Source organism: Cherax quadricarinatus, chromosome 44, assembly GCF_038502225.1.
Source record: "Cherax quadricarinatus isolate ZL_2023a chromosome 44, ASM3850222v1, whole genome shotgun sequence".
Lineage (NCBI taxonomy): Eukaryota > Metazoa > Arthropoda > Malacostraca > Decapoda > Parastacidae > Cherax > Cherax quadricarinatus.
Window position 1 is genome coordinate 19968890 of NC_091335.1, and position 13964 is coordinate 19982853.

Below are 13964 nucleotides of genomic sequence, written 5' to 3' on the forward strand. Positions count from 1 at the left end.
TTGTTAAATGTTGATGAAGATAGGGAAGCTGTGATTTCATGTATAGGACAAGGAGGAATAACATCTTGTAGGAGTGAGGAAGAGCCAGTTGTGAGTGTGGGGGAAGTTCGTGAGGCAGTAGGTAAAATAAAAGGGGGTAAGGCAGCCGGGATTGATGGGATAAAGATAGAAATGTTAAAAGCAGGTGGGGATATAGTTTTGGAGTGGTTGGTGCAATTATTTAATAAATGTATGGAAGAGGGTAAGGTACCTAGGGATTGGCAGAGAGCATGCATAGTTCCTTTGTATAAAGGCAAAGGGGATAAAAGAGAGTGCAAAAATTATAGGGGGATAAGTCTGCTGAGTATACCTGGTAAAGTGTATGGTAGAGTTATTATTGAAAGAATTAAGAGTAAGACGGAGAATAGGATAGCAGATGAACAAGCAGGCTTTAGGAAAGGTAGGGGGTGTGTGGACCAGGTGTTTACAGTGAAACATATAAGTGAACAGTATTTAGATAAGGCTAAAGAGGTCTTTGTGGCATTTATGGATTTGGAAAAGGTGTATGACAGGGTGGATAGAGGGGCAATGTGGCAGATGTTGCAAGTGTATGGTGTAGGAGGTAGGTTACTGAAAGCAGTGAAGAGTTTTTACGAGGATAGTGAGGCTCAAGTTAGAGTATGTAGGAAAGAGGGAAATTATTTCCCAGTAAAAGTAGGCCTTAGACAAGGATGTGTGATGTCGCCGTGGTTGTTCAATATATTTATAGATGGGGTTGTAAGAGAAGTAAATGCGAGGGTCTTGGCAAGAGGCGTGGAGTTAAAAGATAAAGAATCACACACAAAGTGGGAGTTGTCACAGCTGCTCTTTGCTGATGACACTGTGCTCTTGGGAGATTCTGAAGAGAAGTTGCAGTGATTGGTGGATGAATTTGGTAGGGTGTGCAAAAGAAGAAAATTAAAGGTGAATACAGGAAAAAGTAAGGTTATGAGGATAACAAAAAGATTAGGTGATGAAAGATTGAATATCAGATTGGAGGGAGAGAGTATGGAGGAGGTGAATGTATTCAGATATTTGGGAGTGGACGTGTCAGCGGATGGGTCTATGAAAGATGAGGTGAATCATAGAATTGATGAGGGGAAAAGAGTGAGTGGTGTACTTAGGAGTCTGTGGAGACAAAGAACTTTGTCCTTGGAGGCAAAGAGGGGAATGTATGAGAGTATAGTTTTACCAACGCTCTTATATGGGTGTGAAGCATGGGTGATGAATGTTGCAGCGAGGAGAAGGCTGGAGGCAGTGATGTCATGTCTGAGGGCAATGTGTGGTGTGAATATAATGCAGAGAATTCGTAGTTTGGAAGTTAGGAGGAGGTGCGGGATTACCAAAACTGTTGTCCAGAGGGCTGAGGAAGGGTTGTTGAGGTGGTTCGGACATGTAGAGAGAATGGAGCGAAACAGAATGACTTCAAGAGTGTATCAGTCTGTAGTGGAAGGAAGGCGGGGTAGGGGTCGGCCTAGGAAAGGTTGGAGAGAGGGGGTAAAGGAGGTTTTGTGTGCGAGGGGCTTGGACTTCCAGCAGGCATGCGTGAACGTGTTTGATAGGAGTGAATGGAGACAAATGGTTTTTAATACTTGACGTGCTGTTGGAGTGTGAGCAAAGTAACATTTATGAAGGGGTTCAGGGAAACCGGCAGGCCGGACTTGAGTCCTGGAGATGGGAAGTGCAGTGCCTGCACTCTGAAGGAGGGGTGTTAATGTTGCAGTTTAAAAACTGTAGTGTAAAGCACCCTTCTGGCAAGACAGTGATGGAGTGAATGATGGTGAAAGTTTTTCTTTTTCGGGCCACCCTGCCTTGGTGGGAATCGGCCAGTGTGTTAATAATAATAAAAAAATACTGAAAACAATGAGAAATGAAGTACATGCATATAAAAAATAATAACATTACACTTATCTTTACTGAAGACTTCTGGGTGGATGGAAGACGGGAGGAGGGGATAGGAGGAAGGTGTACACTATTGTTTGGAAGGAGAATCTCCTTCCATTAGGACTTCAGGTATGAAGTCCTCATCTGGGATTACGTTCCTTCTTGAATTCGATCGTGTTCCTCAATTTCTTTACCAAAGGGCTTGCACTAGCTTTCCTTGGGCCCATGGTGACTTATTTAGCAGTTGCAATCACAAAAAACAATGGATTATTATGTACGAACCCGCGGGGTGATTGTCACGTGTTGGTAAACAATGGCACAATGAGCATGAATGGCGTGGGAGACTGGCTTTTTGTGCGCGTTGACGGGCGGACGGGTACCAGACGGTCGCTGAATCACGAGTCTAATCACGAAACGTGAGGCCAAATTTTGCCGAAAAAACTTGCCGAAAGTCAGATTTCACGAAAGTTGATGCCGCCGAAACTCGGGGGTTAACTGTACGTATATGGAATAGGTGGTAAGCTACTAAATGCTGGAAAGAGTTTTTATGAGGATAGTGAGGCTCAGGTTAGGGTGCATAGAAGAGAGGGAGACTACTTCCTGGTAAAAGTAGGTCTTAGACAGGGATGTGTAATGTCACCATAGTTGTTTAATATATTTATAGATGGGGTTGTAAGAGAAGCAAATGCTAGGGTGTTCAGGAGAGGGGTGGGAGTAAATTGTGGGGAATTAAATACAAAATGGGAAGTGACACAGTTACTTTTTGCTGATGATACTGTGCTTATGGGAGACTCTAAAGAAAAATTGCGAAGGTTAGTGGACGAATTTGGGAGTGTGTGTAAAGGTAGAAAGTTTGAAAGTGAACATAGAAAAGAGTAAGGTGATGAGAGTATCAAATGATTTAGATAAAGAAAAATTTGATGTCAAATTGGGGAGGAGGAGTATGGGAGAAGTGAATGTTTTCAGATATTTAGGAGTTGACGTGTCAGCGGTGGATTTATGAAGGATGAGGTTAATCATAGAATTGTTGAAGGAAAAAAAGTGAGTGGTGCATTGAGGTGTATGTGGAGGCAAAAAATGTTATCTATGGAGGCAAAGAAGGGAATGTATGAAAGTATAGTAGTACCAACACACTTATATGTGTGCGAAGCTTGGGTTGTAAATGCTTCAGCGAGGAGACGGTTGGAGGCAGTGGAGATGTCCTGCCTAAGGGCAATGTGTGGTGTAAATATTATGCATAAAATTCGGAGTGTGGAAATTAGGAGAAGGTGTGGAGTTAATAAAAGTATTAGTCAGAGGGCTGAAGAGGGTTTGTTGAGGTGGTCTGGTCATTTAGAGAGAATGGATCGAAGTAGAATGACATGGAGAGCATATAAATCTGTAGGGGAAGGAAGGCGGGGTAGGGGTCATCCTCGAAAAGGTTGGAGGGAGGGGGTAAAGGAGGTGTTGTGGGCGAGGGGTTTGGACTTCCAGTGAGCGTGCATGAGCGTGTTAGGAGTGAATGGAGGCAAATTGTATTTGGGACCTGACGATATGTTGGAGTGTGAGCAGGGTAATATTTAGTGAAGGGATTCAGGGAAACTGGTTATTTTATATAACCAGACTTGATTCCTGGAAATGGGAAGTACAATGCCTGCACTCTAAAGGAGGGGTTTGGGATATTGACAGTTTGGAGGGATATGTTGTGTATCTTTATAGGTATATGCTTCTAAGCTGTTGTGTTCTGAGCACCTCTGCAAAAACAGTGATTATGTGTGAGTAAGGTGAAAGAGTTGAATGATGATGAAAGTATTTTCTTTTTGGGGATTTTCTTTCTTTTTTGGGTCACCCTGCATGATTTCGTGTAAGTTTGCTGCTACTCCTTACACTTAATTTACACTATACGTACATGTGCAAGCATATAAAGTATACACACCCCTTGGGGTTTACTGTACTTCTATCTTCTTACTAGTTCTTGTTCTTGTTAATTTTTGCTTATCTCCATGGGGAAGTGGAACGGAATTCTTCCTCCGTAAGCCATGCATGTCGTAAGAAGCGACTAAAATGCTGGGGGCAAGGGGCTAGTAACCCCTTCTCCTGTATGTATTGCTAAATTTAAAAGGAGAAACTTATGTTTTTCCTTTTGGGCCATCCTGCCTCAGTGGAATACGTCCAGTATGTTGAAAGAAGAATGTAGGTGTGTGTGTGTGTGTGCGCGCGCACATGCATGTGCATGCACATGTGTGCATACGTGCTTATGTACGTAATGAGCAGGGTAATATTTTGTGAAGGGATTCTGGGAGACCGGCTAGCTGGACTTGAGTCCTGGAAATGGGAAGTACAATGCCTGCACTTTAAAGGAGGCGTTTAGGATATTGGCAGTTTGGAGGGACATCTAAGCTGTCGTATCTGAGCACCTTTGCAAAGAGTGATTATGTATGAGTGATGGTGAAAGTGTTGAATGATGATAAAAGTTTTTTATTTCTTTTTGGGTCACTCTGCCTTGATGGGAAACAGCTGACATGTTAAAAAAAAAAAAAGTACAGTAGGGCCCCACTTATTCAGCAGGTTAGGTTCCAGGCTAATGCCGGAAAGCAGACTTCGCCAGAAAGCAGAACTCCATTTTTTTCCATTTATAAATGTATATAAATGCCAGATAACAAGTTTACACCATCATATATTAAGTTAGCAATAGAACTAGGCATTAAAAAGTAAAATACACACACAGTACACTCATTATTTACCTCGAAACATTTGTAGTCTTAATGTAGGGCAAAAGGTGAGCAGTATTTATTCTAAGATGTCAGGTTTGGTAGCCCTCCTGGCCACCCCACCCACACATACTATACCACGATGCTTAAAGCTCAATAGAGCGATAAAATGCATATACAGTACACGCATTACTTACCTTAAAATATTTGTAGTCTTAATGGTCTTAATGTAGGGTGAGAGGTGAAAAGTATTTATTTGTAGAAAGTCGTGTGGGAGGTATGGCATCCTGCCTGGCCACTTACACCTACTACGACATTAAGCTCCCTAGAGCAATAAAATGCGCATATAGTACACTCATTAATTTGTGGTCTTAATGTAGGGTGAGAGGTGAGTTTTATTTGTATAAAATCAAGTTGCGAAGCATGGGTAGCCAGGAAGGGCAGTCCTCCCCACTCCACCCACACATAATGTAAACAAACCAGATGAGCGCATCTGGTTTTCGTCATTTTACATTGTGTACAAGTTGTTTCCACATTGATACAGTAGAATAAATAAAGAGAAACACTCCCATTCTCATGTAACACCATTTTTAGAAGAAATGACACCCTGATGAAAGCATACGAAAGGAATAATTTTCTAGTTACCCCCCAGTAATATTATAGTGATATTATAGTAATATTATAGTGCCTCGGTGGGAGACGGCCGACTTGTTGAAAAAAAAAAAAAATTTTCTTTGATGGACTGCAAGTTGCCTGGCTACCACAAGTCCTACAAGTTGCCTGGCTACCACAAGTCCTACAAGTTGCCTGGCTACCACAAGTCCTACAAGTTGCCTGGCTACCGCAAGTCCTACAAGTTGCCTGGCTACCGCAAGTCCTACAAGTTGCCTGGCTACCGCAAGTCCTACAAGTTGCCTGGCTACCGCAAGTCCTACAAGTTGCCTGGCTACCGCAAGTCCTACAAGCTGCCTGCTACTGTCGCTACCGCAAGTCGCTACAAAGTCGCCTGGCTACCGCAAGTCCTACAAGTTGCCTGGCTACCGCAAGTCCTACAAGTTGCCTGGCTACCGCAAGTCCTACAAGTTGCCTGGCTACCGCAAGTCCTACAAGTCGCCTGGCTACCGCAAGTCCTACAAGTCGCCTGGCTACCGCAAGTCCTACAAGTCGCCTGGCTACCGCAAGTCCTACAAGTCGCCTGGCTACCGCAAGTCCTACAAGTCGCCTGGCTACCGCAAGTCCTACAAGTCGCCTGGCTACCGCAAGTCCTACAAGTCGCCTGGCTACCGCAAGTCCTACAAGTCGCCTGGCTACCGCAAGTCCTACAAGTCGCCTGGCTACCGCAAGTCCTACAAGTCGCCTGGCTACCGCAAGTCCTACAAGTCGCCTGGCTACCGCAAGTCCTACAAGTCGCCTGGCTACCGCAAGTCCTACAAGTCGCCTGGCTACCGCAAGTCCTACAAGTCGCCTGGCTACCGCAAGTCCTACAAGTCGCCTGGCTACCGCAAGTCCTACAAGTCGCCTGGCTACCGCAAGTCCTACAAGTCGCCTGGCTACCGCAAGTCCTACAAGTCGCCTGGCTACCGCAAGTCCTACAAGTCGCCTGGCTACCGCAAGTCCTACAAGTCGCCTGGCTACCGCAAGCCCTACAAGTCGCCTGGCTACCACATCTCGTATTTTTTTTTTCAACAAACTGGCTGTATCCCACCAAGGCAGGGTGGCCCAAAAAGAAATTTATACAGGAGAAGGGTTACTAGGCCCTTGCTCCCGGCATTTTTGTCGCCTCTTACAACACGCATGGATCTCATATTTATGTTAATTTATTCTACTGTGGGGTGTATTTAGATGGATTAAGCAAAATGTCTATATCAACGTTTTATACGACATTTTACCATTTATACTAAATTTTTACCATTTAGTGCTCTTTAGTCATTATTGTGTTGTCATCATTATTAATATGGCATCTTCAAGACTAATAAGACACTCTTAGTGATTTTAATGTGTACCTGCATGCCAGCACAGTTTGTAAGTTTACTTAGGTACAGGTACACACACATATCGGTTAGGTATGTAGTCCACCTGGGCTACATACCTACACCTACCTACAGAGCTACACGATATTTAATGTGGCCCAGAGCCATATTATTACCATCGACATACCATGTTCACTGAGTTTAATAATTTCTAACAACTACCTTTAGATGCCATCATAAACAAAGGGAGAAGTAATGAATAATTCAGGCCGAGAATTGTAAACAAAAGCGTTTTGTATTAAGAGGAGTGACGTAATGTTTTCCCTCTGCCTGGCTACCACACCTCCATAGTATATAAACAAAATGTTTGTGCTTTGTAATGGGTTTCTTATATAATTTTGAAGAAAATATGATGGATTAATGAAAATGTCTATATTAACATAAAATAAGACGTTTAATGTGCCCAAGAGCGATTATTATTACATTATAGAGAGATGTGCTCATGGAGAATGTAAACAAACTGGGTGGCCCACGCCGTGTAGAAAGTTTTGGTCATAATTTGAGATCGCTGTATTAGTGGAACGCCGTAAGGCAAAACGCTGAAAAGCGGGGCCCTACTGTACATACGTGTGTATATTTACCTCTATGTTGAACACAAAGATGAAGGGAATGGGGTGGAGAGAGGGGGGGGGGAGGAAGGAAGCTGCAGCACCTCGCTTTTGCTTCTGACTTATGATTCTTTGTTGCTTTCTGGAAATAGACAATTAGAACTAAGCAGATGCAGTCAGTTTTCAGTCTGGTGACTAAATCACTAAATGTAAACATGTCTACTCCTTTATTTCTTAACCATTTGTTAAAAATAATTTAAAGGTGGAAAAAATACTTCTTTTCTTACAAAATGCAGAAAAAAAACTAATTGTCAAACACTTTACATCAGTTCTGGCATCCTTCTGAGGGTATAACATTGCATCATTTGTAGACAATTGGTAACTGGCTATAACCACTAAATGTGAGCTCTCAGGGTGGCTCACAGTTTTGGAAATACTACTGTGTATCTGGGCTTCTACCAAAAACCTCATTGTTTTCTTGATTAGTGGATTCTCATAAATTGTCTTAATGAGATGTACAGACAGCTAGTGCACCATTTTATTGATTTGCTGCACTAGAGAAGTACACACAGGCTGGTAAAATTTTTTCCGAATGCTTGAATGTACAAATTGTTGTTTGCCATCTTAGTACCTGCAAAACTCCCATTATTGCTGTATATTTAATATCATTACAATTCATGCATTTCCTATTTCTTCCTTCTGGTATCATTTGTAAATTATAAAATATCCTGCCTAGATAGAGATACCTATTTGAAAATACAGTGGACCCCCGCATAACGATTACCTCCGAATGCGACCAATTATGTAAGTGTATTTATGTAAGTGCGTTTGTACGTGTATGTTTGGGGGTCTGAAATGGACTAATCTACTTCACAACATTCCTTATAGGAACAAATTCGGTCAGTACTGGCACCTGAACATACTTCTGGAGTGAAAAAATATCGTTAACCGGGGATCCACTGTATATGGAAAGTTGATTCCAATTTCAGCAAAAAATTGTGATTATGTATATAAAATTAATTTCACTGTACTTTTAAAAGTGAAACTTCTTTTCCTAGGAGTCGCCAAAAGCTGGTAATGATGGAGTGAGGGGAAACCACAGCAGCAGGGTGGAGCAGGTAGTGATGGATGGCAAGTATCGTGACCTTATCAAGCTCATTAATCTTCAGCGTGAAAAATTAAACAACCAGCAAGTTGAGATAACCAAGGTAAAAATTTTAAAAGTTAAAATAACGTATTGATGTTCCTGTGAACATTATATTGTCTATTAAGTTCCTTTTTACAACACCCTTAATATGTTTGAAAATGGCATACTGTAATTTTGCTCTTGTACTTGTTACAGTATTTTTCATTTGCAGTGAAGCCTAAACTGTAGAATTGTAGGCCGTAATTTAATCATTATGTAATTTTTTTTTACTGTAGAGTATCTATACCATGTGAAGTACTGTACCATATATTGCTAAATGCAAGTAGACCTGAGATATAGGCACAATAACTGGAACGATACACAAATAACCCGGACAGAAGCTTTTTCGGTCCGACTTGGACCATTGAAAAGTCACACTGACTTTGTCAATGGTTTCGTCGTTTCTGTCTTTTATGTGCGGGTTATTTGTGTATAGACCTGAGATATAGGTAAAGGGGTTTTCTGTTTAAATATGATGATTTTTGTTTTCTTTAACAATAGGTTAAAATTTTTTAGTTTATCTTGCTAGCATTACATTCATTCACAATTCATTAGCATTACATTTATGCACCAGTTACTTGCATTAATCAGCCATATAGAAGTGCTTATCACTATCCATACACAGTGTGTTGATCACTAGCACAAATTACCAGGCTTGCACAAGTAATCAGATACACAAGTGCACTGCTCACCACCCTTACACTCGTGCACTAAACTTCAAAGTTGGGGTACATAATTATGAATGGAATTCTTGCACTCGTAAAGGTATGTAAAATGATGTATGTACCATAGGTTTAATCTTAAACTTTTTACCTGTACAGTAAGTCCTGAATTAAGATATTCTGACTTAACACTGCACCTCAGTTAAAATATTGACATTTTGAAATCTGTTAAATTCTATACTTAAGAATGCTGATCTTTAGTTAGATCACTGCACATATTCAGACAAATTATTTCTTTAATTTTTTACTGAATGCATTCAGACTTTGTGTAAGTTTCTTTTATGTTTCCTAGATGTGCTAATTACAGTGGTTAGAACTCTGACCCACTGTTTTTACTACTGGTTTGCCATAGGGGTGAATCCTGCCCATCCCATTAGGTGTTTATAATAGTTTTATGATTTTGTAAGCTATTGCTCAATACTACAATATTTGTAAGTGGAAAGGAATATGTACTGAATGTAAAATATTGGGTAATTATTCTTAGCTAAAAAAAGTAACTGCAATTAGGCAGAATTCACCTCTGATTATAACATGGGTGTTTATGGGAAAATAAGTTCTTACATAAGAACATAAGAAAGGAGGAACACTGCAGGAGGCCTGCTGGCCCATACTAGGCAGGTCCTTTACAATTCATCCCACTAACAAAACATTTGCCCAACCCAATTTTCAATGCCACCCAAGAAATAAGCTCTGATGTGAAAGTCCCACTCATATCCAACCCCTCCCACTCATGTACTTATCCAACCTAGATTTGAAACTACCCAAAGTCCCAGCCTCAATAACCCAACTAGGTAGACTGTTCCACTCATCAACTACCCCATTTCCAAACCAATACTTTCCTATGTCCTTTCTAAATCTAAACTTATCTAATTTAAATCCATTACTGCGGGTTCTCTCTTGGAGAGATATCCTCAAGACCTTGTTAATATCCCCTTTATTAATACCTATCTTCCACTTATACACTTCGATCAGGTCTCCCCTCATTCTTCGTCTAACAAGTGAATGTAACTTAAGAGTCTTCAATCTTTCTTCATAAGGAAGATTTCTAATGCTATGTATTAATTTAGTCATCCTACGCTGAATGTTTTCTAACAAATTTATGTCCATTTTGTAATACGGAGACCAGAACTGAGCTGCATAATCTAGGTGAGGCCTTACTAATGATGTATAAAGCTGCAGTATGACCTCTGGACTTCTGTTGCTTACACTTCTTGATATAAATCCCAGTAATGTATTTGCCTTATTACGTACGCTTAGGCATTGCTGTCTTGGTTTAAGGTTGCTGCTCACCATAACCCCCAAGTCCTTTTCGCAATCTGTATGGCTAAGTTCTACATCATTTAACTTATAAGTACTAGGGTTATGGGCACTCCCAAGCTTCAGAACCTTGCATTTATCTACATTGAACTGCATCTGCCACTTTTCTGACCAAGAATAGAGTTTGTTTAAATCCTCCTGAAGTTCCATAACATCTACGTTTGAATCAATTATCCTACCTATCTTTGTGTCATCGGCGAATTTGCTCATATCACTAGTAATTCCCTCATCAAGATCATTGATATATATTATAAACAACAACGGGCCCAAGACTGATCCCTGTGGAACGCCACTTGTTACAGATCCCCACTCGGATTTAACCCCATTTATGGACACTCTCTGCTTCCTGTCAGTGAGCCATGACTCGATCCACGAGAGCACTTTTCCCCCAATGCCATGAGCTGCCACTTTCTTTAACAGTCTTTGGTGCGGAACTCTATCAAAAGCCTTACTAAAATCTAAGTAAATAATATCAAATTCTTTATTGTGGTCAACAGCCTCAAAAGCTTTACTGAAGAAAGTTAATAAATTAGTTAGACAAGACCGGCCTCTTGTGAATCCATGCTGAGTATCATTAATCAAGCTATGCTTATCGAGATGGCTTCTTATAATCTCAGCTATAACTGACTCTAGTAATTTGCCTACAATTGAGGTCAGGCTTATTGGGCGGTAATTTGACGGTAACGACTTGTCCCCTGTTTTAAAAATAGGAGTTACATTAGCCATCTTCCACATATCAGACACTACACCTGTTTGAAGAGATAAATTAAAAATATTAGTTAATGGTTCACAGAGTTCCATTTTGCATTCCTTAAGAACCCTTGAAAAAAACCTCATCAGGACCCGGCGACTTATTTTGCTTCAGTCTGTCTATCTGCTTCACAACCATCTCACTAGTGACTGTGATGTTACATAATTTATCTTCTTCTAGCCCACTGTAAAAATTAATTACTGGAATATTGTTAGTGTCTTCCTGTGTAAAAACTGAGAGAAAATAATTATTTAAAATCAAGCACATTTCATTCTATTTGTCAGTAAGGTGCCCATAGTTATTTTTAAGGGGACCTATCTTATCTCTAACTTTTGTTCTATAGATCTGGAAAAATCTTTTTGGGTTAGTTTTAGAATCCCTAGCAACTTTAATTTCATAGTCCCTTTTAGCTTTTCTTATCCCCTTTTTAATGTCCCTCTTAATGTCAATATACTGATTCATAAGATGACCCTCAAGTCTTCAGTCCAGACAGTTAATTTAGGAACAATTTTCAGGAACACATTATTGTCATCAGTGGGGACCTGCTGTATAAAGTATTTTGAATATATGGCAAATAAAACTTGAAAAGTAGTCACAGGTTTGAATTAAATAAATCTTTTTCAACACTGCCTGTTTGGTAATTGGTTCATATAGCCATTGGGCTACTGATTTCAGAGGAGTCTCTGTTGTACATTGTTTCACTACATATTGGCTATTTCAAGAACAGAAAACATAACACTCACAACTTATATAGTACATCTAGGAAATCAGGTGCTGAGTGTCTGGGGCATCAGGTATTGAGTGCTGAGAAGCAGGGAAGCACTGCAGCAGGCCTACCTCCCTCTGCTAGGTTTAGTTCTTTGTTCTGATATAATGAGATCAATTTATAAAGACTGTACAAGAATTCCACACACTTCTCACATCATGATCTGCTGACCAGAAAAAGGTGTGGTGGTCAGGCTTTTTTTGTGGGCACTCTGGATTTGCAGTAATGAAGAACTACTCAAAATAGTGCAAGATTACTTTATTTTTTATCATCTTCAAATATATTAGACCTTTATGTATACAGTACTTGTTTCTTAATTGTTACATACTCCCTGTTCTTGCATTTCTTTACAAACCTCTGTTGTTTTACATTAATCTTCCTTTTTTAAAAGAAATAATTTTTTTGGAATATTAAATAGGCCTAACATACGAGTTTTGTAAGATAAGTCTGCCTTCATACTTTTCTTACCTCCAGCTTAACAGTCAGATATTAACATATTATTTGCTCTTATGGTAATTTTAGTTTATTGTTGTATCATAATTCAACAAATGTGGCATATTATTATATTATTATCACACTGGCCGATTCCCACCAAGGCAGGGTAGCCCGAAAAAGAAAAACTTTCACCATCATTCACTCCATCACTGTCTTGCCAGAAGGGTGCTTTACACTACAGTTTTTAAACTGCAACATTAACACCCCTCCTTCAGAGTGCAGGCACTGTACTTCCCATCTCCAGGACTCAAGTCCGGCCTGCCGGTTTCCCTGAATCCCTTCATAAATGTTACTTTGCTCACACTCCAACAGCACGTCAAGTATTAAAAACCATTTGTCTCCATTCACTCCTATCAAACACGCTCACCCATGCCTGCTGGAAGTCCAAACCCCTCGCACACAAAACCTCCTTTACCCCCTCCCTCCAACCATTCCTATGCCGACCCCTACCCCGCCTTCCTTCCACTACAGACTGATACACTCTTGAAGTCATTCTGTTTCGCTCCATTCTCTCTACATGTCCGAACCACCTCAACAACCCTTCCTCAGCCCTCTGGACAACAGTTTTGGTAATCCCGCACCTCCTCCTAACTTCGAATTCTCTGCATTATATTCACACCACACATTGCCCTCAGACATGACATCACTGCCTCCAGCCTTCTCCTCGCTGCAACATTCATCACCCATGCTTCACACCCATATAAGAGCGTTGGTAAAACTATACTCTCATACATTCCCCTCTTTGCCTCCAAGGACAAAGTTCTTTGTCTCCACAGACTCCTAAGTGCACCACTCACCCTTTTCCCCTCATCAATTCTATGATTCACCTAATCTTTCATACACTCATCCGCTGACACGTCCACTCCCAAATATCTGAATACATTCACCTCCTCCATACTCTCTCCCTCCAATCTGATATCCAATCTTTCATCACCTAATGTTTTTGTTATCCTCATTACCTTACTTTTTCCTGTATTCACTTTTAATTTTCTTCTTTTGCATACCCTACCAAATTCATCCACCATCCTCTGCAACTTCTCTTCAGAATCTCCCAAGAGCACAGTGTCATCAGCAAAGAGCAACTGTGACAACTCCCACTTTATGTGTGATTCTTTATCTTTTAACTTCACGCCTCTTGCCAAGACCCTCGCATTTACTTCTCTTACAACCCCATCTATAAATATATTAAACAACCACGGTGACATCACACATCCTTGTCTAAGGCCTACTTTTACTGGGAAATAATTTCCTTCTTTCCTACATACTCTAACTTGAGCCTCAGTATCCTCGTAAAAACTCTTCACTGCTTTCAGTAACCTACCTCCTACACCATACACTTGCAACATATGCCACATTGCTCCCCTATCCACCCTGTCATATGCCTTTTCCAAATCCATAAATGCCACAAAGACCTCTTTAGCCTTATCTAAATACTGTTCACTTATATGTTTCACTGTAAACGCCTGGTCCACACATCCCCTACCTTTCCTAAAGCCTCCTTGTTCATCTGCTATCCTATTCTCCGTCTTACTCTTAATTCTTTCAATAATAACTCTA

The 13964-nt window shown here is 40.6% G+C and overlaps 1 protein-coding gene across 7 annotated transcripts in view; it reads left to right on the forward strand.

Annotated features, from left to right (window-relative positions):
* The window catches only part of RASSF8 (ras association domain-containing protein 8), a 76442-nt gene that overhangs the window by 36126 nt on the left and 26352 nt on the right, over positions 1-13964 (forward strand). For all 7 annotated transcript variants that reach the window (XM_070094169.1, XM_070094171.1, XM_070094170.1 and 4 more), the window contains exon 5: positions 8229-8378. In XM_070094169.1, the coding sequence (XP_069950270.1) occupies positions 8229-8378 (150 nt within the window). The remainder of the gene's footprint in view (positions 1-8228; positions 8379-13964) is intronic.